The sequence below is a fragment of the Gopherus flavomarginatus genome, chromosome 1 (genome assembly GCF_025201925.1).
Source record: "Gopherus flavomarginatus isolate rGopFla2 chromosome 1, rGopFla2.mat.asm, whole genome shotgun sequence".
Lineage (NCBI taxonomy): Eukaryota > Metazoa > Chordata > Testudines > Testudinidae > Gopherus > Gopherus flavomarginatus.
The window spans coordinates 25,681,915-25,704,145 of NC_066617.1; the positions used below are offsets into that span (position 1 = coordinate 25,681,915).

The window sequence follows — 22,231 nt, forward strand, 5'->3', positions numbered from 1 at the left end:
AGCACAAGCTAATGGACAAAAACAATGCCATTATCATCAATGTGGAGAGTGCTGTGGAATGAAGATGATATAACTTAAACACACTCCACTTTATTTGAGAGTGTCGTGTCTTTGAGACATTAAAGTTCTTTCCTTCAGCCTACTGGTACCCAGTCAGTTGTGGAAATTTATTAACTATTTATGTCTTCCAGTTTAATTATATGAATCGGCCTTTCACAAAGACCAATGAAAGCCACACCAGTGTCCAAAAGACCTTGATCCTTTACACCTTCCACATTAGTTGCTTAGACTTTCTGAGGAATGAATAAAGGTTTTTTTAGAAATTGTTTTCTCTCATGATTAAAAAAGAATAACGGCGACAGAAAGGAACCAGAATGGGGACCATAATGCCATACACATAACCATATCCGTGATCAACAAAGCTGATGTCCAATTTCGTGGCAGAACTGGCAGCAAGTTACATGGACAGAAGCATATTACCAGGATTATGTACAGTGTGAGAGGACCTTCACTGAAAAAGAATCTGAAATAGGATTCAATCTTGCAAACACTGCGAAGCCTACTGGTGAGATTGCTTCTAAGAAATTAAATTGTTTGCAGTCATTACAGCCCAATGTGTAAAACGTGCAATCCGTAAGCAAATTTTCTTATGAGTGACCTAATTAAAATGTACATTAAAGATACAGTAAAATAAAAATGAGTGTAACATGATTTGTTTTTTTGTTATAGGATATCCTCATCAAAAAAGGAGAAGCATAAGAGACTGAAGCTGGAATTTGCCTTTGTCTCCAAAAAGAAAAAATATCCATAAACATGTACAGTTTCCCAGATTGATTTTTAGTCTCAAGTTTTTGTTGTATTATTGGGATTCTCTGAGAAGCGTTTCAGATCTGATTTTTAGACATGTTTAGAAAAGGCCTATTGTGAAGGGGATAGTGGGAGACAGTAAAGGAGATCTATCCAAAATCTGTAAAATTCCAACTTTTTGTCAATGCATTGAGATAATTCTCTCTGAATTTTTAAAAGCATTTTTGTACACCTTCTAAAATCACCCATCTCATTAATTAATATATCGTGACTTGTCTAGTTAAAACCAAAAAGGAGAGAACTTTACATTGGTTTTGAATGTCAGTTGTTAATAATTTAACACAACTTACATTGATTGCTATTTTGAAATATCAGCATTTTCTCAAAGTTACCATTGAATGGCAAAAGATAGCACATTTATTTCCCTGTGCTTAGAATATCATAATCACTGTGCTTGGTGAATATGTTATTTGATTTTCCTGCCAATGAGATTGTGATCTAGTAGTTCTGGCTATTCTTTTTCAAAAGTATCTTGGACTCTTCCGGAAATGAATCCATAATCTTGCACTGGGAGCCTGTTACTAGTGGGAATAGTTATCAAGTCATCCTTCCACTAGATGTCAGGTCAGTAGAAAGATAATCAAGTTAGTGGGTGAGCATGAAGAAGGAGATGCCACTAGTGAGAACACACAGGGCTACCCAAATGTTTTGCTTTTTTCAGACAGGCCTGACTGTTCTATTGGCTTTTATAGTCTCATCTTCCAAAAGCACCTATATTCCCAGTTGTCAGTGGTTTTCCCACCTTAGGTGGGAGAGACTGCACACTAGTTTTATCAAGTCTCACCTAAAATTGGTGTCTAGTTAGACATAGCTTGTTAGAAGGTCAAACCAGACTGCAGTTCCTGAAGGCTGTAAGGATCTTTGATCTGAGAAAAGTTTCATTCCTGTCTCTAAATCACTGTTGGACTTTCGGCAGGGTCTGCCAGGGCTGAGCCCCGCTTGTTCAAGAAAGGGTCCCACTATCTCTTGTGATGAAAGTTCACAACATTAAATGAAACAGCACATGTAATTCAAAAAGGAGTGTAGTACTATGATGGGAGATCAAGCTAAATGAGAGTGAACAGTTCCCTCCACCCCCAACAACTGTCCTGGCTGATGGAGTCCAACGCTGCTGAGTATGTGAAAGATTATACATTGTACAGCAGTATTCCTTGAGATTAATGTGACATGTCCTGTGCCATCAGGTAAACTAATGTGGCAAACTCCTACAATTTGCAGGTCATTATTCTGCAGAGCACTCTTAAAAAAGAAATCTATGGGTCCTCAGATATATTTCATGAACACAAAAGCAAAGGTCAGGACTGAGTGCAAAAGTGGCATAAAGTTCACCTTTGCCCTTCCCCAATCCTGGCCAAGCAGACACTAGGGACAGTCCCCCAGAGACAGTTAAAGCAGCATGAGGGCTGTTCTAAACTATGTTAGCTGCCAATGGTCCCAAGGGATCAAGGCAACAGCCAAAGATCTGTGCATTGTAAAGAGCTATGACCACACCACCTGTTCCAGCAGCAGGGAAGCTATGCTGCTAGAGTTGCTATGCTGGCTCTATGCCACCACAGGATCCACTTTATACTGAGGTGAGATTCCTGGGCCTGGATTTGCTAGCTGTACCAGACTCTACTGGCTTTGTGGCACATAATAGCTGCACTGACCTCAGGGTAGGGTCCTAAAACATAGCAGTGAACCTGTATCATACATACTGGACCATGATTCATTACATTTTTATACCACTCTAGGAAGCTTTTCATACATATTCTATAATCAGTTATGCAGGCCATTCAAAAATCTGCAGGTGCCAACATAGTTGAACTTGCAGCATTGCTCATGTGTATTTAAACATCAGTTACAAATTCTGCTGATGTTCAGCCCACATTTAGCATCCACGGGTGTCAACAGAGACAACACATAAAAGGCATCTTTTATGTTTGTTTGTTTGTTTTGTTTAACGCAAGGGAAAAATTAGAATTGTCAAAGGGTACCTGGAAAAGAGGAATGTGGGAATTTCAATCCTGCACAAGACTCAGGGTCAATCTAGTCAAGTGTCATGTCTCCAACAGTGGCCAGCACCAGATGCTTCAGAAGAAGGTGCAGGAAACCTCCGATTAGGAGATGTGGGATGTTCTGCCCCCCCCACATTAGATCTCCTAATTGTCAATAATTAGAGACTGGCTTACACTGTGAAGCATGAGGTTTAATATCTCATCCAAAGTCTATTAGCATTAACTCTTATAACACTGCTCATTATCTATATAAATGCCTAGTCACCTTTTGACTCTTGCTAGGTTTTTTGCCTCAATGACATCCTATGGCAACGCATTCCATCACTTAATTAGGTGTAGTGTGAATAAGTATTTCCTTTTATTGGTTTTGAATGAGGACCTTGGCATTTGTATGTTAAAGTCTATGCAACAAGTCTCCGTGCTGAATTTAAGTGCAAATGTTTTTAGTTTAGATTGAATGTTTGATTTTTCTTTTTAAAAAACCCTCTGTTTGTTGTATTTGTCATTTATTTTTGTCAATAAATATTTGTATGTATTTTTATTTTATGTTTATTTGATATGGACAGTTTGAGACAGGGCAGCTAAAGTGCAGTTATGGTCAGAAAATTGACTATAGACCGGTAAATTTCCATGGAGTGAGTTTTGACCTTTTTTGAATAGTTGTAATTTTCACTGAAGACAATTCATGGGCATTGAACTAGTGCAAATGATTGTAGAATGTTACCTTTTTGGATATTTCCAGAAATCATCAGTAACTAGATATAAGATAGCTGGCACATCTTGCTCAACAGATCTTCTTGTGTATTCCAAGTCTCAGCTTAGCTTTCTGATGCAAATAGGTGTTTACTACCTTTTGGCTCCTGTTTGCCGTGCAGAGCAGCAACAAGCAAGGAAGAGTGAGCTGGATTCTGTTCTGACATGTACATCATCTAAAGAATTTCTAGCTAAACTTCAGTTATAGCATCTTTAATATTGGAGCTGATGTGGGAACCAGAACGTCACAATTTGTCTTTCATACCTCAGCTTCAGTTTACAGAGGGAGAAAAAATCTTTTTGTTTGTAAACTCAGCATCTTTTATATGACAGCTGTAGACTAGGGTTCAGCAACCTTTCAGAAGTGGTGTGCCAAGTCTTCATGTATTCACTCTAATTTAAGGCTTTATGTGCCGGTAATGCATTTTAACATTTTTAGAAGTTCTCTTTCTATAAGTCTATAATATATAACTAAACTATTGTTGTATGTAAAGTAAATAAGGATTTTTAAATGTTTAAGAAGCTTCATTTAAAATTAAATTAAAATGCAGAGCCCCCTAGACCGATAGCCAGGACCTGGGCAGTGTGAGTGCCACTGAAAATCAGCTCACGTGCCGCCTTCGGCATGCGTGCCATAGGTTGCCTACCCCTGCTATAGACAAACAGCAAACAGGAGCCTCCCCCGCCCAACAATGTCTTTTCAGAATCACTTTTACAGTATCATTGTGCTTTAAAAATACTATTACTTTACAAATAACAGTTGCCATACAGTCAATGGCTTTCTGCAACAAATTTGAGAATTTCATTTCTCCAAATTTTATCACATCTATAGACGGTTGAAATGATCTGATGACCACAGAATCCTAAGGACCTTGACTATCATGTTCAGATGTAACTCCTTTTGTATGTTTTTATGGATACATTTCCCTAATGGTCTGTTATTTTAATTCAGTTTAGCTGTTTTCTTGATGCTCTTTAGAGAGAGAAATAGTTAAGGTAGTGCTATCATTATAATTCATTATTTGGAGAACATTTTCTGAGGGGCAGAGGCCCAGTCACTCTTTGAGTGACCTCAGTTTGAGCCTGTATTTTTTCCCCACAAAATGAATTGTGCCTCTGACTACCTGATTTTAGCTTGTAAGCATGGAGTCAGAAATGTGTGTACTCAGATTTATAACCACAGTCAAATTACAGGTACATTTTTTTGGATTAAAATTGAGCCTGCAAAAAGAAGGTTACACTTTTGAAAAATTGACCCTCTATTCTTTTTAATTCTGTTTTTTTACCTGAATTATTTATTCATTTTGTAGCTAAAATTCTTTTGCACATTGTACTGCATACAAAGCAATTATCAATGTTTTCAACATACATTTTAGGTGATCTAGTTTTATGACAAGGACATATCAGCTTTTAAGTACTGGTAAGCAGAAGTCATAATGACTCATTAAGTTGAGTCACACACCAGAAACCAGGAAGATAAATAATTTGATGAAAAGAAGCAGTAGTATCTGACCAGCACCTTTTATTTCAGCAGGGGGAGGAACAAAATAAAGCAAAAAACAATAATTAACTTTTGGAGTTGTATTTTTGTGAGCTATATTGATTAAATAGTAATTGTTCTTCAATGTTTCTTTATACTTGCCAATTGAAACCAGTCTTTGCTTATTAGTCTTTGTTGTAACAAAAATTTTGAATTGCTGTTTTACTATGTTTAATTCTTTGAAATAGATTATTTGGAGCTTTATCTGATGCCGACTGAAGCCATTAGGAGTCTTTCCATTTCCTTGAGTGGGCACTGGATTGAAGTTTTGTCCGTTTGAGCCTGCTACCTTTGAAGATAATGGCTAGACTCCTGTAGGCTTCACTTGCCTTTATTTAGGATGCATCTCCCTTCACCATGTGTAATCCTCATTAATGTTACTATAAATTACAGGCCTTCATCAAAAGGGAAGAATACACCCCATAGTGCCTGCACCATTATCTATTTGATATGACAGAAAGTTTCACTAATATTTTTTCCTTTATTTCAGGTTTCTTTTCTCCATGGAAAACTCCAAAGCCTGTAAGTTCTCATTCAAAATTACGCTCATTCGAATTCATAAGTCATTATCATTATAAGGCAATTTTCTTCAGGCTTTTATCTGACCTATATGCCATTAATAAGATTACATTTACTTTTCTCCACTACTGTATGATTGACTTTAATGCCCTGTAAAATAAATAAATAAATAATAGATCATAAGATTTAACCCCTCAGTATATACCCTGTTCTATTTTTATTTTTAAGTGAATTCTTTCAGATGAAAATGTCAGTACCAAATACATTTCATTAACAGATCTGCATCAGTTTTCCCCTTCAAAATCTGTTCCCCCCACATGCTTCTAAGAGAAGCAGAATCTTATAAATTTATACATGGCTAATATTAATTATTAGGCTAATTATTTCTGTAATTTCAGAAATTTAGTTGGTCTTGAAGATACGAGGTTACTTAAAGCATCATATAGGCAATAAAAATTCATCCTTCTAATGACTGTTTTGAGAATATGTACGAGAGTGAATTTGTCTTCCAATGCCAGCATTTATGTAATGGGGTTACTGCGAAACTGTGAAAAAAGATTGCAAACAAACATTGTATTTATTATATTGATCCCCAGATTTCTTACTATATCATCTTATTATAGCTGTGTCAGCATTCCCAATATAAAAATATTTTAAACCACTATTTTTGCTTCTCTATTTCTGTTGTCTGTCTAGCTTGTCTAATTAGACCGTAAACTCTTCAGGGCAATGACTGTCTCTCACTGTATGTATATATATTGCATAGCAAACTGGGCCTCTGATCCCTGGTTTGGGGCCCCTAAGTGTTATTGCAATACAAATAATAACAATTTTAATATACTTACAAGCATTTATAAGTTGGTCATCTGTTCTGTTTTTCATGATTGTCACTGTTCATCTGATGACCTGTGAGGCTAGATCATGGCATATTGAACAGCTCCTGAAATAACCTCTGGGATGAAAATTTGGTGCTACTCCATCAGATTGTTTCAATTCATGATGATTTCAATCTGTGGTGATAAAAGTTGGATGCAATGTGCTGGCCTGAATCACACTATGTTGTGACATGAGTTTGTCCATTGATCTAAATAACATAAGTGACAAATATAGTCTGGATAGAAGCATATTACACAAGCTTTTTTGGGAGTAAATATTGTGGGAGGCAGGAAATTTTAAAAAATTTAAAAAACCCTGTTTGGATGTTTTCAGAATTCATAAGCGTACAGTGTGTTTAAAAGTGATTTAAAGCCATATTTGGAAAGAGCTTTTGGGAAGTGAGAGACTAGTTGCAGCATCTTGAACTTGGTGCAGTGCAGGAATATGAAGTGCAACTGTCTCCACATAGTTCTGCATAGTTTACATTTCAGCAATGGGATGGGACAAACTCCAGCTGCAGTAGGCTGGTTGGGGCTGTTTTGGAACAATTTTTAGGGCATCTTTTCTAGATTGAAGTAGGCTGTGGTGTCTGTGAATAGAGCAGCTGAGCCAATTAAGATAGAGCTGAACTACAGTGTCATCCTAAATCAGTGGTTCCCAAACTTGTTCCACCGCTTATGCAGGGAAAACCCCTGGCGGGCAGGGCTGGGCCAGTTTGTTTACCTGCCGCGTCCGCAGGTTCGGCCAATCACAGCTCCCAGTTGCCGCGGTTCACTGCTCCAGGCCAGCTGGGGCTGCTGGAAGCAGTGCAGGCCAAGGGACATACCAACCGCTGCTTCCAGCAGCTCTCATTGGCCTGGAGCAGCAAACCACGGCCAGTGGGAGCTGCGATCAGTCGAACCTGTGGACTCGGCAGGTAAACAAACCAGCCTGGCCCACCAGGAGCTTTCCCTGCAGAAGTGGCGAAACAAGTTTGGGAACCACTGCCCTAAATCAACCCAGAGCAACCGAAATCTTGACCTGTTCATGTGTAGGTTCATGACTATGAGTCCCAACAATGTCCATCGCCCGTCACTTTCACTGTTTCCCCATTGCTGTGGGATTTATTGGATTAGATTGTTGAAGGCTGCACGGGAATTCACTTAAAGTAGACAAGCAATTACGCACCAACTTGCACACTCTCTCGGCCAGCAAGACTATTTCAGGGTAAAGCCGAGATGACTGAAAGACTTGTTGGCTGCAGGTTTGTTTTCAGAGTGACCCTCTCTTAGACCAGTTGCCAGGCTAATGAACTTGGTCTTCCCAGCCAGAGCTCTGTTAGCCAAGGTGTTTCAGAGTAAATCCTGTAGGCCTTCATGGCTACTATAGCAGTGCAGAGAGAATAGCTCACCAACCATACTCAACCTGTTTCCATTATCACACCACAAGGACGAGGGGTTGGGCTTGCGGGAGGCCTTTTTTTTACCCTGCTTTTAGATCAATTTTATTTCTTTTCGTTTTCTTATTTTGAAAGATAGTTCTTTGTTTCTCTGGTTCTTTCAAAGAGATTATGAAATATTTCATAGATAGATAGATAGATAGATACCTAAGTGTCTTTCTGTTTCATAATAATAAGTTGTTTGATTTCACTAGTTTCTTTCCTCAGTGCGGACAGAACTGAATTTAGTGCTCCATTGATCAGGATTCAGACCATTATTTTGCCTGATCACTGAGCACTTGTATTAACTGAGGTCCCTGTCTGTCATCTTTCCTACACTGGCTTTGTCTCTTTTGTCGTCTTTCCTACAATTTACAGGCTTTGTCTTTACTAATCTTCGAAGTTGGACATTCTTGACAAAAGGCAGGTGCATTTATCTGTGATTCAGAAGGCTGAAATGCTGTGGACAGCCCTTGTTTGACCTGTAAAAGCAGCAAAGAATCCTGTGGCACCTTATAGACTAACAGACGTTTTGTAGCATGAGCTTTCGTGGGTGAATACCCACTTCTTCAGGTGCATATGGTGGAAATATCCAGGGGCAGGTATATATATGCTAGCAAGTAAGCTAGAGATAACGAGGTCAGTTCAATCAGGGAGGATGAGGCCCTGTTCTAGTAGTTGAGGTGTGAAAACCAAGAGAGGAGAAACTGGTTCTGTAGTTGGCAAGCCATTGACCTGAATTCCATGGGCATAGTAGTAATTTCAAACAGCTTCCTTTCAGCTTACTGAGCCTCATATGTGCCTCTTCACAAAGCACTTAGGTGCATTATCTTTAGTATTGGTGGTAAACTTTCCATTGAAACTGTTTTATTACAGAAAACAGTGGGTTTTGACTAAACATATTTTTAGTGAAGAGTCTGCTTTCCACAGAAATTTTTAATTTTTTTGTCAAAAAAAATGCTCAAAACCCAAAACATGTTCAGTTTTCAAATGAAAACTGAAATATTTCAATTTAGACACACTCCAGCTAATGATCACTAGATGTATTTATTTGGAGAGTGCACTTGACTCTAAAACTTTACTCCACACACTCTTGCTATGAGAGTCTGACTTTGTTGATCTTCAGGATATATTGCAAAGCTAAAGCAGGCATTTTCTGAGGGTGTAGGTTGAAAGAAGGGATGGAGTCAATGTTCAGAGGTTAGACTCATTGTATAACTCTAGTCATCTGCCTTTGCTGCCATTTGCAGTAAAGGACTGCTGACATAGCTTCAGTCCCGAGCAGGGTACATGGAGTGGCACTTGGATGGTTCATTTTTAAGATTCATCTACATTAGACATTTTTTTTACTTGTATTAATTGATTGCCAATTAACATAAGTCAGCTCACATGTTTGTACATGCTAGCCTGGACACTTAACGAGTGCTTGCTCCATGCTTGTGCTGTATCTAGACTAGGACATACAAATGTGTTACCTAACAACTTCACTGGGCATCGCAGCATTCAATTTTTGTTTTTTTATAATTTCAATGGATAATATCAATCTTAATTTTTAAGCATTTTTAATTGTTGTTGATTTACATTTTCATAGTTGCAGGAGATTATGGGGGGTATCAAACAATAGTTATTTACTGACAATAGATACTGAATATCAAAAAGTTAAAACTTTATAATTGTTAAAACACAAATTGTCAAAATCACATGTCAAAATATACAAAGTAAATAGCTTTAAACCAAACTCAAAGTTTTCCAGCAGCATTTTTCTTAGTTGGTCTATCTTTACATTTCAGTTATCACTGGTGGAAATATTTTTTCATTGGTTTGTGTGTATGGTGAAATTGACATTTGCCAATAAAAATCTAATCCTTCCAAGCCTAAACTTAATTAGTTATCAGTTGTCAAATAAAAACTCTAGTGCAGACATATCTGCAGAAGGTAAAATCCAAGGGCTGTCTCCTGCAGGATACCATTGCATCCTATATTATCCCTCCTCTTGTTCATTGTGTATTTGAGGCCTTGCCACTAGGAAGTATCAATGAGGAGCCCTGGACTTCAGTGCCTTCAACATATCACACACTGCTGTGTATCTCCATCTTGCCTAAACTGTCTGGAGGAACTGATCCCCCTACCCAGTGTGGTACTTGGATGAGAACTAACCCTCTCAAACATTATCTAAATAAGACTGGAGATGTTTTATGTGGAAGGAAGAAACCAGAAGAAATGACAAGGTGTTATAGCATCTTTTCCCAGTTTGAATCTTAGAGTCCAAAAAATTGGGGTACCAGCATGAATTCCTCTAAGCTTAATACCAGCTTAGATGTGATACACTGCCACCACCCAAAAATATATAGTGTTTTGGGGCACTCTGGTCCCCCTAAAAAGCTTCCCTGGGGACCCCCAGACCCAAATTCCTTGAGTCTTACAACACAGGGGAATAAACCATTTCCCTCCACTTTTCCTTTCTTCCTCCCAGATCTTTCCCGCCCTGGGTACACTAGGAGATCACCATGATTCAAACTCCTTGAATCACAACACAGAGAAATTAGGATGCTTCCCCGCCTTTTCTCCCCCTCCCTTCTCCTTCCCTGTTAAGTACAGACTCAATTTCCTTGAGCCTTAACAAGGGGGAAAAAATCAAACAGGTCTTAAAAAGCAAAACTTTTAATAAAAAGAAAGAAAAAAAGTAAAAATTATCTTTGCAATTTAGATGGTAAAAATTACAGGGTCTGTCAGCTTATAGAAACTGGAGAAAAAGCCTCCTCCAGCAGAAATACAATTTAAAATACTTCCACAAACTACACATTTGCAAATACAGAAAACAATCAAAAGACTATAACCGCCTTTCTTACTAAATACTCACTATTCTGAATATATAAGAGACTGTAGCAGGGAGATTGGCAAGAAACCTGGTTGCACGTCTAGTCCCTTCCAGGACCCAGAGAGAACAAAGCCAAACCCAAAAAACACAAACAAAGGCTTTCCTCCACCGAGATTTGAAAGTATCTTGTCTCCTGATTGGTCCCCTGGTCAGGTGTTTGGTTCCCTGTTTGTTAACCCGTTACAGGTAAAAGAGACATTAACCCTTAATTATCTGTTTATGACACAAGGATTATATCAAACTCCTGGATTGAGGGAGAATCCTGACTTTTCATTATTCAGCTTTGAAATTTAAAGGTGCTATTAAAGTTTTCACTGCAACTGGATGTTCAAGTAATAGCTGTGCCTAGATTACTCTTTTTCATTGGTCTGTGTCTAAAAAGATGCAACCCTTTTTTCCAGTGCAGACTACCTTATAGTAATCAAAGACTTTCTCATGTCTACTGTCATGCACTCTACATAAGTTGGACGTTGGGATCATTCAGAGAATGAAGATCATGGAGAATGTGGCTGCTTGCTAGTTAAGAGGTGCTTCATGCTTAAGGCATTCCTTAAGATGTTGGTTTTAACCTATAAATCTTGGTGGGCCTAATTCTAAAATTCTTAGTCACACTAAGTGGCACTTATCTATATGAGTAGCTTCACTGAAGCAAATAGGTCTCTGAGTAAGTGTCACACAACCTGAGTAATATTACAGAATGGGGTCCCAAATAGTGAGGGACTCAGCTGCCTGAGAGATCACCGCCTTCTTTGTGTGACAAAGATGCAGCTGTCATTGGGTTAAGGGCCTCTGGTTTAAAATAGAGGGATTTGGTAGTAAAGAGCCTTGGGTGGGGAATCCTCAAATTTGGAAATTACTGCCTCCCCTTTTGGTTGGACAGACTTGATTAGCCTTCAGGGAATACTGGAAAGCTCATCTATTTCCCTGGGATTTCCTAGCAGGGTGGGAATGAGGCACAATCAGACAAGGAAGGCTTTGTACATATGTGATGGGTACATTAAATAGGAAAGACATGGCTGTTTTTTTTTTTTTTAATTATAGCTGCTTCTTCATTTGTTGTGTATTTTGATATATCTATAAGCACCAAGACCTTGGAATAAAAACTTTTAATTTAAGTAACTTTAAAATAATATTTAGAGTTCCTTTCATCCCCAAAGATATCCAGAAGATTTTCTAACTTTACAAAATATATGTGTATCTACCACACTTGTAACTGAAGCCACTTTCTCTAGAGTGTTTGAAGTAGTCATGGTTTGTGAAAAGATGTTTAATTTTTTATTTTCTGTATATATTTATTATAGATGATGGAGCGATGGGAGAATCAAGGCAGCCCTCAAACCAGTTTATCTGCTCCAGCTCTACCACAGAGTATTCCCTTCCCACCCGCCCTTCACAGGAGTTCGTTTCCTGATTCAACAGAGGCCTTTGATCCAAGAAAACCCGACCCATATGAGCTATATGAGAAGTCAAGAGCTATTTATGAAAGTAGGCGTAAGTGAAAGCCTTGTTCACCCTGCTGAGCATTTAATAATTTTAAGCATTTGCCTATGAATGTGTCAAGGCTGACATATTTTATGTAATTATATCTATTGTAGTTTAAAGCAACCCACATATGAACCCAATTAAAAATTATTCAAACTCTACCTTGATACATTTATCCTAAAATTGTCTAAATTTTACACATTTACGCTTTGGCTTTCACACAAGTTTGTTTTCTTGCTATTACCCCTCCCCTGTTCTGAATCGTAAGTCCTCAAAGAAGAACAGTATACATCAAAATATCTTCTTTGTAGTTAACTGACAAGGTGATACAAATTTACCATTAAATTGTTCTGGTTATTCTTACCCTTAGATTGATGTTTAAAAAGGAAACTTTTGGTTGGTTGGTTTGTTTTACATATAGTGACTTTCTGCTAGTTATTATACTATACTTGCTGCTAAAAATCCACTAACCCGTAATACCTGAAAACTTATGGAAAACAAAACTCTCTCCAAGCTTCTCATCCTTATTTTCTTTTTTCATGTTCTTAAGGAATATATTGCATGTATTCCACATCAAGGAAAAGACGTTTTATCCCATCCATATTTGGTCCCATAACCTTTTAAATAAAAATTGTATACTGTATGTAAACAAGAGCTCTTAAATTAAGAACATTTAAATATTATGTGTTATTCTTTAAGATTTTTGTTCGTATAGTCGTATCTTATGCTTGTATATAGCACCTTTCACTTCGAAGGCTCTCAAACTAATGTATAAATGATGTGCAAAATACTGCACTGAATTACACTGGCATAGATCCAGATTAACTCTCTTGCCATCAGTTTGACCCTGTGTATTAGAGATGGTCCTAAGCCAAAAAGGTTCAGATTAAGATTCAGGAACAAACTTTTGCAGAGTTTGAGAGTGCCTGATATAGTTTCATTTCAGAACCACTTCTACTATATATATCACTAAAATAAGGGAATTGTTTCAATCACTATTGATATAAAGCCACTCTGAAGTGAAAAGTGATAACTTAGCAAATAATCATGAAATCTGTGTTCAGAATATTACATATAAATATCTGAAGGAGCAGAAAGAGAAAGAAAGAATTTAAATTATGTCATTATCTAATGATTGTGTCAAAGTACCCTGAAGTAGCCCTGTCTCCATCTAAAATCAGCGATCTGGAAATAAGATGTGCATTTCTCAGTCATTCAGCATAATTACGCACAAGGATAATTTGCACTAAATTCCTTAGCCTTCCTCCCCACATTCCATGACAGACTCTCTCCATTCTTTGGCACTGTTTCACTTCATCATCATTCTTCCATCATCCAGGCCCTTGACCTGGGAGTTATGTTTAACAATTCTCTCTGCATTGATGTACACACCTAGGCTGTGCCCAAATCTTGGTACCTCTTCCACAATAACTTCTCTCACAGCCAACTTCATCTTTCTGTCCACACAGCTGAAACTCTTGTATAGACTCTTGATTACTGAAACCACCTCCTCTCTGGCCTTTCTATGCCCACATCACACCCCTACACTCCATTCAAAATGCTGCTGCCAAAACCATTTCCCTCACCAATCATTCTGTATGTTTTATCCAGATGCCTTCTCTGACTACCCTTTTTCCAATGTATCAAGTTCAACCCTTCAAGGCATTTCACATCTCTGCCCCTCCCTTATCCTCTGTTCTTGTCTCTTATCACACCACCCGCCATCCCGTTCACTCAGCCAATTATATTAGTTTTGACTGCTCCCTACTCTGCTCCTCCCAGTACCATCTTTGCACTTTCTTCCACATAGCTCCAGATGCACAGTACATGTTTCTGAAATGATCCATAAAGCCACTACTCTCTTCCACCAAATTCTTCCTCCGTGTAAGCTATTTCTTCTGTGCTGCCTCCAAAAAACTGGCCAATTAGTAATGGATAGGTTAGGGAGTAGTTGGGTATAGTTGAGTTGAGTATTTATTACACAAAATGACAGAGCAGTGGGCCTGATAAACATGTAATGGAATGGTGAGTTGCCTCAGTGTATAGAAAATTATACACAGTTTGATTGTGTCTTTCTCCTTCCTGCTCTTTGAGCGAGATTTTTCACCCAGCTATGGCCCTTTTTGTGATTCTAAAGCCAGTGAAGAATTTCTCAAGTACAGGCCTTGCATAGGACCCTCTTTGGATATCCTGTGCACTCTCTCACGCAAGCCCTGGCATATAGGCATGTAGCATTTTGTGCGTTCTTAGTAGCCCATCAGTAACCTGGGAGTTTGAAGCTACTTTTGTCCCCACTTCCCCAGCATTGTAAGAGAAGCAGCACAGAATCTCACCCTTTGTATTTTGCTTGTCTTCCTAGGCCAGTTTCAAAAATGGGTGCCTAAGTTTGGGCTACCAAGTTCATATATGCACCTCTACCCCGTTATAACACCACCCGATATAACACTAATTCTTATATAACGCGGTAAAGCAGCGCTCGGGGGGGGGGCAGGGCTGCGCGCTCCGGTGGATCAAATCAAGTTCGATATAGTGCAGTTTCACCTATAACGCGGTAAGATTTTTTGGCTCCCGAGGACAGCGTTATATCGAGGTAGAGGTGTATATAAATAACTTGCCTGGATTTCAGAAGTGCCGAATATCCAGAATATATGGACTTGGGAAATTAATTTAATTTTAGGCATTTGTTTTTGAAAATTTTGTGTTTAGATTATAAACTCTTTAGGACAGGAACTGTATTCCTGTGCATATGTGGACAGTGCCTACCATCTTGTGGCTGTTACTTCAATACTGATAATAAATATTAATTAATAATCCAATTTCTTTCACTGTTCTGAAAAGTTATTCGCAATTGAACCTCCTGGCAGCAGTACTTGTAGAAATTGCACTTGAGCTTCTACCTACACTGGTGAGAGATACATACTGTATTTGAAAACTGTTTGAAAATGTGGGTCAGTTTGATTGCAGTGTGGACTAAGCCAAGGAGATTTGAGAAAAGACTTAGTGGAGCCATATTTGAACAAAGTTTGCAAACAGTTTTTAAACACGACTCTCTCTCAGGGCTTTAGTGGAAAAAAAAGAAAAGAAAGAAAGTCAGTGCTGATATGTTTTTCTCCAAAGTGCTGTCTTCTGAGGAAGACTCTAAAGAGAAGTGAAAGTTAAAAGGGAGTCAGGTTTCAGAGTGGTAGCCATATTAGTCTGTATCAGCAAAAACAACGAGGAATCCTTCTGGCACCTTAGAGACTAACAAATGTATTTGGGCATAAGCTTTCTTGGGCTAAAACCCACTGCATCAGACGTCCATCATTACCAAGTATTTTTGGTAACTCAGCATTGCTGCTCAAAATATATTTGACTTGATGTACCATTTTAAGGAGAGAGCAGCCCTTTGCAAATAATTGCTCCCCATATGTGTAGTTTCTATAATAAATGAAGTATTTTAGCACAGCCCTGCACTTTCAATTTAGCGGAGCCTGAGCAGCCTCTTGGGGTGAAGCCATCATGGCAAGATCCGAAAAGTGCAGACTATAAACTGATTACTTGGCAACACTGAAAAAAATACAGTGAAAATCAGGAAAAACATAAATGAACGGTATGAGATCTGCTTTCATCTTAGGTTCCAGTGTGAAGAGTTCCATATTTTTGGAGCTAAATAATAGTGGAGGCAAATACCAGGATCAATTCATATTCAGCCCTGAACCTGACTCAAATATAAATATAATCCAAAGTCAAGTATAAACATTGGGGTAGGGCATTTGTCCCCAAATAGGTGATTTTATACCAAGAAGGAGTTTTTCTCATCCATCAAAAAAAAATCTTCTGACCCACATACATTCATGTGTGAGAGTCCTTAGACTACATTTCTAGTTCTCCTTGCTCAGCACTCTTTCTGCTCGGTGAGTGATTCTAATCTACTGTGTTCAGTAGCATATGCCAGACCAGTGCTGTTCCTATCTTGGGAAGGGATAACAATCCTGGGTAGACTTTCTTGAACATATTTGTTCAAATGTTTAGTTTCACTTGAGTTCTGCCCTAAAGGCAATTGGAAATTATAGATAATTGTAGACAGAGACATAGAAGTCATGAACCAAAACTGAACCCAAAATGAGGCAAGCAGACAAGGCTACAGTAACGGTACTTCCAAGTTTGTTGGGAACATCCTGGTGTTTCATGCATCACTGGAACAAGATATATTGAAACGAGTGTTTTCCCAAGTTTTAATTGATTCTTCTTTGCTTATGTCATCCTTCAAATTTTTTTTATTTAATGCTTGAGAGTCAAAAGCATGTGCATATTCCCCAATCCTAATAATTGAAAATTTCTTCCTCCCACAGTCTTACCCCCACAACCTTAAATCATTCTTCTAAGCCCAGCAGTGTCTCCATTCTTTCTGCCATTTTAGTTCTATGAATGTCATGGACACAGCTCTTTAGCACTTCGAATTCATCAGGCAGGTTATTCTTCCTTCCTTATTAATGTATTATGTAATAGATTCATAAATTCCAAGGCCAGAAGGGACCACTGTGATAATCTAGGCTGACCTCCTGTATAACACAGGCCACAGAACTCTTAGAATAATTCCTGGAGCAGATCTTTAAGAAAAACATCCAATTAATAATCCCTAGAAATCCACTCCAGGCCCTGCTGAAATTTGAACCTAGGATCTCATAGTTACTAGGCAGCACGGTGTAAATTCTCGCAGAGTATTTCCTGGAGCTCCGAGGCTCAGGGCTTCAGCTCTGCGGGAGGCACTGGGGCTCAGGGCTTCTGCCCCAGGAGACACACCCGGAGTCCTGTAGCTTTGAAAGTATTTACAGAGCTCTGATCCAGACAGTTCTAGCTGAAGGTAAGCCCTGCTACACAGGTGCATTTAGCCAACTAAGCCATGCACACTTTTAATTTAAAGGTATAGGACCAACTGAGGCCCCTGCAAGGGTTTATCTGGGATTTGAATCCAGGACCTCTTATAGCCAAAGCATGACTCAAACCCGTAGATCAACAAACTGGCAATGTGAGAAACAAAGTGCAGGGAACCTGTTAGCCAGTCAAAGGATTGTCAGCTAAAGTGAAGGTTGCGGGGTTGGGGAAAGGGTTTCAAAATAACACACACCAAGCCTCATAGCAGATGGTTGTGTCAGTTTGATACTCTTCATCATGCTTACACTTAAAATTTAAAAGAAAAGTTTAATTACATTTATAGAAAAAGCACTCATCCCAAAATAGACTTATTGCCTCAACCTCATGGCATGACATGAGGGGAAAAAGTTTTATTTTCCCCAAAAAAATCCAGCTAATCCTATTGTGGAATCATTTGGGAAGAAAGGGATCATACTTGATATTTTTTTCATATTCACAATTAATCTGTATTTATTTGATCAGCTCAGCTTTATATCATACTAGTACTACTTTGTATTTATGTAGCTCCTTTCATCTGAAGATCTCAAAGCACTTTACAGACACTCTCCTATGGTGTGGATGAAATGTTATGTAAGTTCTCCCCATCCTCCCTCAGTGACTTTTCTATATTGAATACTGATTGTTGTAAATATACAGATTATGAGGTACAGTTTGCCCAGCATCCTCTGCAGTAACACATCAATCAAGCTCTGATGTGAAAAGTTGTCAGGACTCTATATGGCATAACGTTCTTTATGGTATAAACAATTTTCACCAGAAATTCCATTGTACTTCACTCTACTGAAAGGATTAAAGTGAATTGTTTCTTTCCAGTGGTTAAGATACATACATGAGTCCTGTCATTGGTGTGGTAATCCAAGGCTGCTGAGGTGACACAGAAATGCCAGTAGAAAGAATATGATCAACTAGCGATAAGCTCTTATTAGAAGTGAAATGTGGACAGCTACAGTTCCGGCTTTTACTGGCAGGCCAAAAATTCCTGCTTTCTAAATCTCTCATGTTGCTTTTTCTTCTGATCAAAGTAGCAGTAATGTACTTGTCAGTTATTAAAAATCCATTATCTATAAGTGTGTGCTTGTAACAGGATGCATTCACCTCTCATGAGCTCCGCCTTGGCCAAATGCACACACCTGCATGCTCTCTCTCAGATTGTCCCTGCTCTGGGATAGAGCAGTGCCCCAGGCTCCCTCCCTGGAGATAATGACTTTGCCTTCTTGGGGTTTCCTGGTTACAATCCTGGGCCACTATAGTTAAGTTCCCCCTCTAGGGTACCTCAGTGTCCAGGCCAATTCCAACCAGTGACTAATGCGGGGGGTGACCCAGTCTCGGCCACTACTCCAGGTCCAAGCCCGGGGACCCTGTAGATCGCAGCCATTGGCTGTGTCCCTTTAACTATGTCACACAGCTTCTCTAATTCCCTGGGCCACTTTCCCAAAGCCCCACACTCTCTTCACCCTTACCTCAAGGCTTTGTCCTAATGGAGTCCCAGCAACCAGCTCAGGACTCCTTCTCACTGTCCCCGGCTTCTGGCAGTGCTGCCCTGTCTGGGGTTCCGTAACTCTGTCAGCCAGCCACACTCCTACAGCTCCAGCAAGGAACTGAACTGCCTCTAGCCCTGCAGCAATTCTTATACTAGGCTACTGGGCCCTGATTGGCTGTGTCCTACACAACCACTCTAGACAACTTCTCCATTACCCTTTTTGGGGGCGCAGTGTAGCAGAGCCATGACAGCAGGGGACCTCTGAGGGTCTGGTATCTGGTATCAATCACAGTGCTGTAATCTTATGCTGTCATATATTTTGACAAAATTGAAAAAGAACAAAAAACTAAGTCCACAACAACTTGTGAATCCACTTTAAACATGTACATAGCACATGTATTCATGTAATGCATTATCACCTTTAATAAAATAAGGAAATCAAAGCTTTTTCACCTACAGGGTTATGAAACTTTTTCTAGGATTGTGGGATTGCACTTAATTCAAGCACTTTTATTTTAATGCAAATCCCATCCTTTATTTCTTCTAAAGTATCACTACACGTGCTCAGTTTGGGTTTGATTTAAAATATCAGCAATGGGGAATATTTGCCAGCTAGCATTATACTGATGGACAATATGTCACCGTGAAAGTTCCATTAATAAAGGCAATGGTTAGGTTCCTTGTAGTGGTCCCTCGCTCTCCAGTCCAGAGGGAGGCCACTCTGCCTCGTTGTCAGGGGCGGTAGCCTTCGGGCTCGGGCTCCTCCGGCACGGCCAAGCCGTACACAGTCTATGGTTCTGGGCCCATCTAACAGAGGCAAACTCACCATGATAGTCTGGGGCTCCTGTCCCTACCCGTGGGCGGGGCAGTGCCCAATGTAGTCTTTAGCCCGCAGCCTCTCAGCTGAGTCTGACACCAATTAATGGCTCCCGACCCAGGAAGCCAGCAGATTCACTGAGTCAATAAGCTCTAGCTCTTTGGGCACGGTTGAGCAGGAATAGGCTTTAGCCTCAGGCTTGGGGCTCAAGCAGTCAACAAGCGCTCAGTCTTGGGGTTCAGGTATGGGTGAACACCCACACACCAGCAGCCAGTCTAGGGTGCTAGCAGGGATGTTCACAGAGCACAGGCCTCCTGGTCTAAGGTGGGGAGTCGGCCATCCTGGGGTTGAGGGGGCAGTGGGGACACAACATGGCCATCTAGAAGTAGTCAGCTCTTTAGCCGGCTAGTCATCGGCTGCCCCTGGGCTACTTCCTATCTCCCTGGGATTTAGTACCTCTGGCCTCCACAGGTCATCGGGCTCCTTGGGGTATACAGCCAACTGTAGTCCCGGCAACTCCTTGTCTGGATCCGTTTCCTCTGGGGGCAGGGCGTGGCAGAACACAGGTTCTGCTCATGGGTGCTGCCGCAAGACAGAGGTGTCCATCTCCTCCGCTGGCTCCCACCCAACTGAGCTGCAAAGCCCTCCCTTTATACTTCCTGCCTCGCCCTGGTTCTCCCGGGGGGGACGACGGGGTTCGGCTCCACCCATCAAGGGGAGTGCAGTTGTGGTCCCTCGCTCTTCAGTCTGGAAGAAGGCCACTGTGCCTCACTACACTCCCTAAATGTCATGCTTTTATAGCACAGATAAAATTCAGTTTTTAATAAAGTTTGTAGATTCATCACATTTTCCCCTTGGGGCAGTCCTACAGTCTGCAGCAATCAGAGCTCACAAGTCAGTGATTTGTCTGCCTAAGGACATCACAATTGTGCCATTATCAAGTAGAGCTGGTTAGAAATCTGGACAAGTTTAAACATTTGATGAAAAATTAAAAGAAATTTTCCACATATTTCCCTCCTCTCACTTTTTCAACCAACATTTTTCAGTGTTTATTTCAACTAAAAGTTTTTCTCTGGCTTTTTTTGCATGGTTTAATCATCGCTGTAGAGGATGTCACATACATTATAATACTTCAAAGAAAAGTTTTCAAATAAGTTATATTTTATTTTTGAAATCATTCTTAGAAGTCCTTTCTTCATGAGGCAGCTATGGTCTAGTGGACTGAACATGAGGCTACAAGTGAGGAGATCTGGGTCCTAGTTTCAGATCTACTACTAAGTGCTGTTTGGCAAGTCATTTAGCCTCTATGTTCATCAGCTGCTCCTTCTGTAATAATGAGAATGCTTTACAACCTTTGCAAAGTGCTTTGAGATAAATCTTGAAGATACTGTATACGAGTAAAGTATTACTTACTGTTATCAACCTATTCTCTACAATATAGTTAAGGTGACTAAGTTACAGTGAAATATTTTCTCTGTACCATACAATTTTGTTCCACATCCTTTGCCACCTCAATCTATTATATAGAAAAATTCTTACATTTTGTGGATACAAAATAGAATTAACCCCTCTGGAATCAGAGAGAAATATTAAATGGAGAGGCCAATTTAAGAGGCACATATTAAATCATTCCTGTACTGTGCATCTTTTCAGAAAGAGTTCCTCATCATTACAAAACATTTTTGTTGGTTATATGAGTTGACAATATAACCAAAAGCATTTTCAGATAGGATTAAGAGAATATCAACACTCCAGTACCTGGATGAAAAGTGATTTTGATTGCCAAATTGTAAAGTAGTTCCCAAAGGATTTATGTTAATATGAAGTGTCAGTTTTACCACTAATGGCAGTGTTAAAGATGCAGCAATCCCTTTCTCTCAAACAATTCACACTGTACAAAAAGTTGCACAAGTGCATTTTCTCCTACAGTAGCAGAGCAGGAAATAGAATGCATTTATAAATGGTAATTTAACAATATAATAAATATAATTTAAACTTAATCACTGAAGCAATAGGTCATAGGTTATAGTCTCCTTTTGATGTGGATGTAAGTCTAATGGAAATTGCATGCATGAAACGTTAGGCAAACAGATCCTTCTATATAAGTGTGAAAAGGGCACTGGGGTGTGATCCTAGTCCCATTATACTCATTGGAAAACCTCCCCTTGACTTTAAGAAGAAGCAAGGGTGGAGCTCTTGATGTAAAATATATTTGTTAGTATTAATTGCTTGCTATGTGTTTATTCAGCGCTCAGCACAATGTGAGCCAGATGCTATGGCAATATACATATTACATATTATTACTGCTATTTTATTATCATCATAGTGTCTAGGAGTCTCAGTCATGCACCAGGGCTCCATTGTGCAAGGCACTATACAAATACAGGGCGGTAGATGGTCCTTGCCCACAAAGAGCTTGCACTCTAAATAGACAAGACAGACACAGGCTGGGGGAAGGGGTAGAAACACCAGTAGAATGAACAACGCGATGGCAGCAAACATCAGGTTAGCTCCACAATTGTGTGTGTGTGGGAGGGAGGTGTAAACAGGAGGGCATCAGATGAATGGAAAGAAAAGGGAAGAGAAGGGAGGATGAAGGGGGACAGGGAAGGGGAGAAGAGGGGAAGGAGAGGACAGTGTGGAATGAAGTTGAGGTGATGAAACTGTGAGAGAGAGGACAGGATCCTAGTA

At 39.6% G+C, this 22,231-nt stretch overlaps 1 protein-coding gene across 12 annotated transcripts in view; it reads left to right on the forward strand.

The window, feature by feature from the left end:
* The window catches only part of MAGI2 (membrane associated guanylate kinase, WW and PDZ domain containing 2), a 1,116,388-nt gene that overhangs the window by 984,932 nt on the left and 109,225 nt on the right, over positions 1-22,231 (forward strand). For 11 of the 12 annotated variants that reach the window (XM_050936782.1, XM_050936783.1, XM_050936784.1 and 8 more), the window contains 2 exons: positions 5,648-5,679; positions 12,149-12,338. In XM_050936782.1, the coding sequence (XP_050792739.1) occupies positions 5,648-5,679; positions 12,149-12,338 (222 nt within the window). The remainder of the gene's footprint in view (positions 1-5,647; positions 5,680-12,148; positions 12,339-22,231) is intronic. The other variant, XM_050936776.1, reaches the window with a different exon arrangement.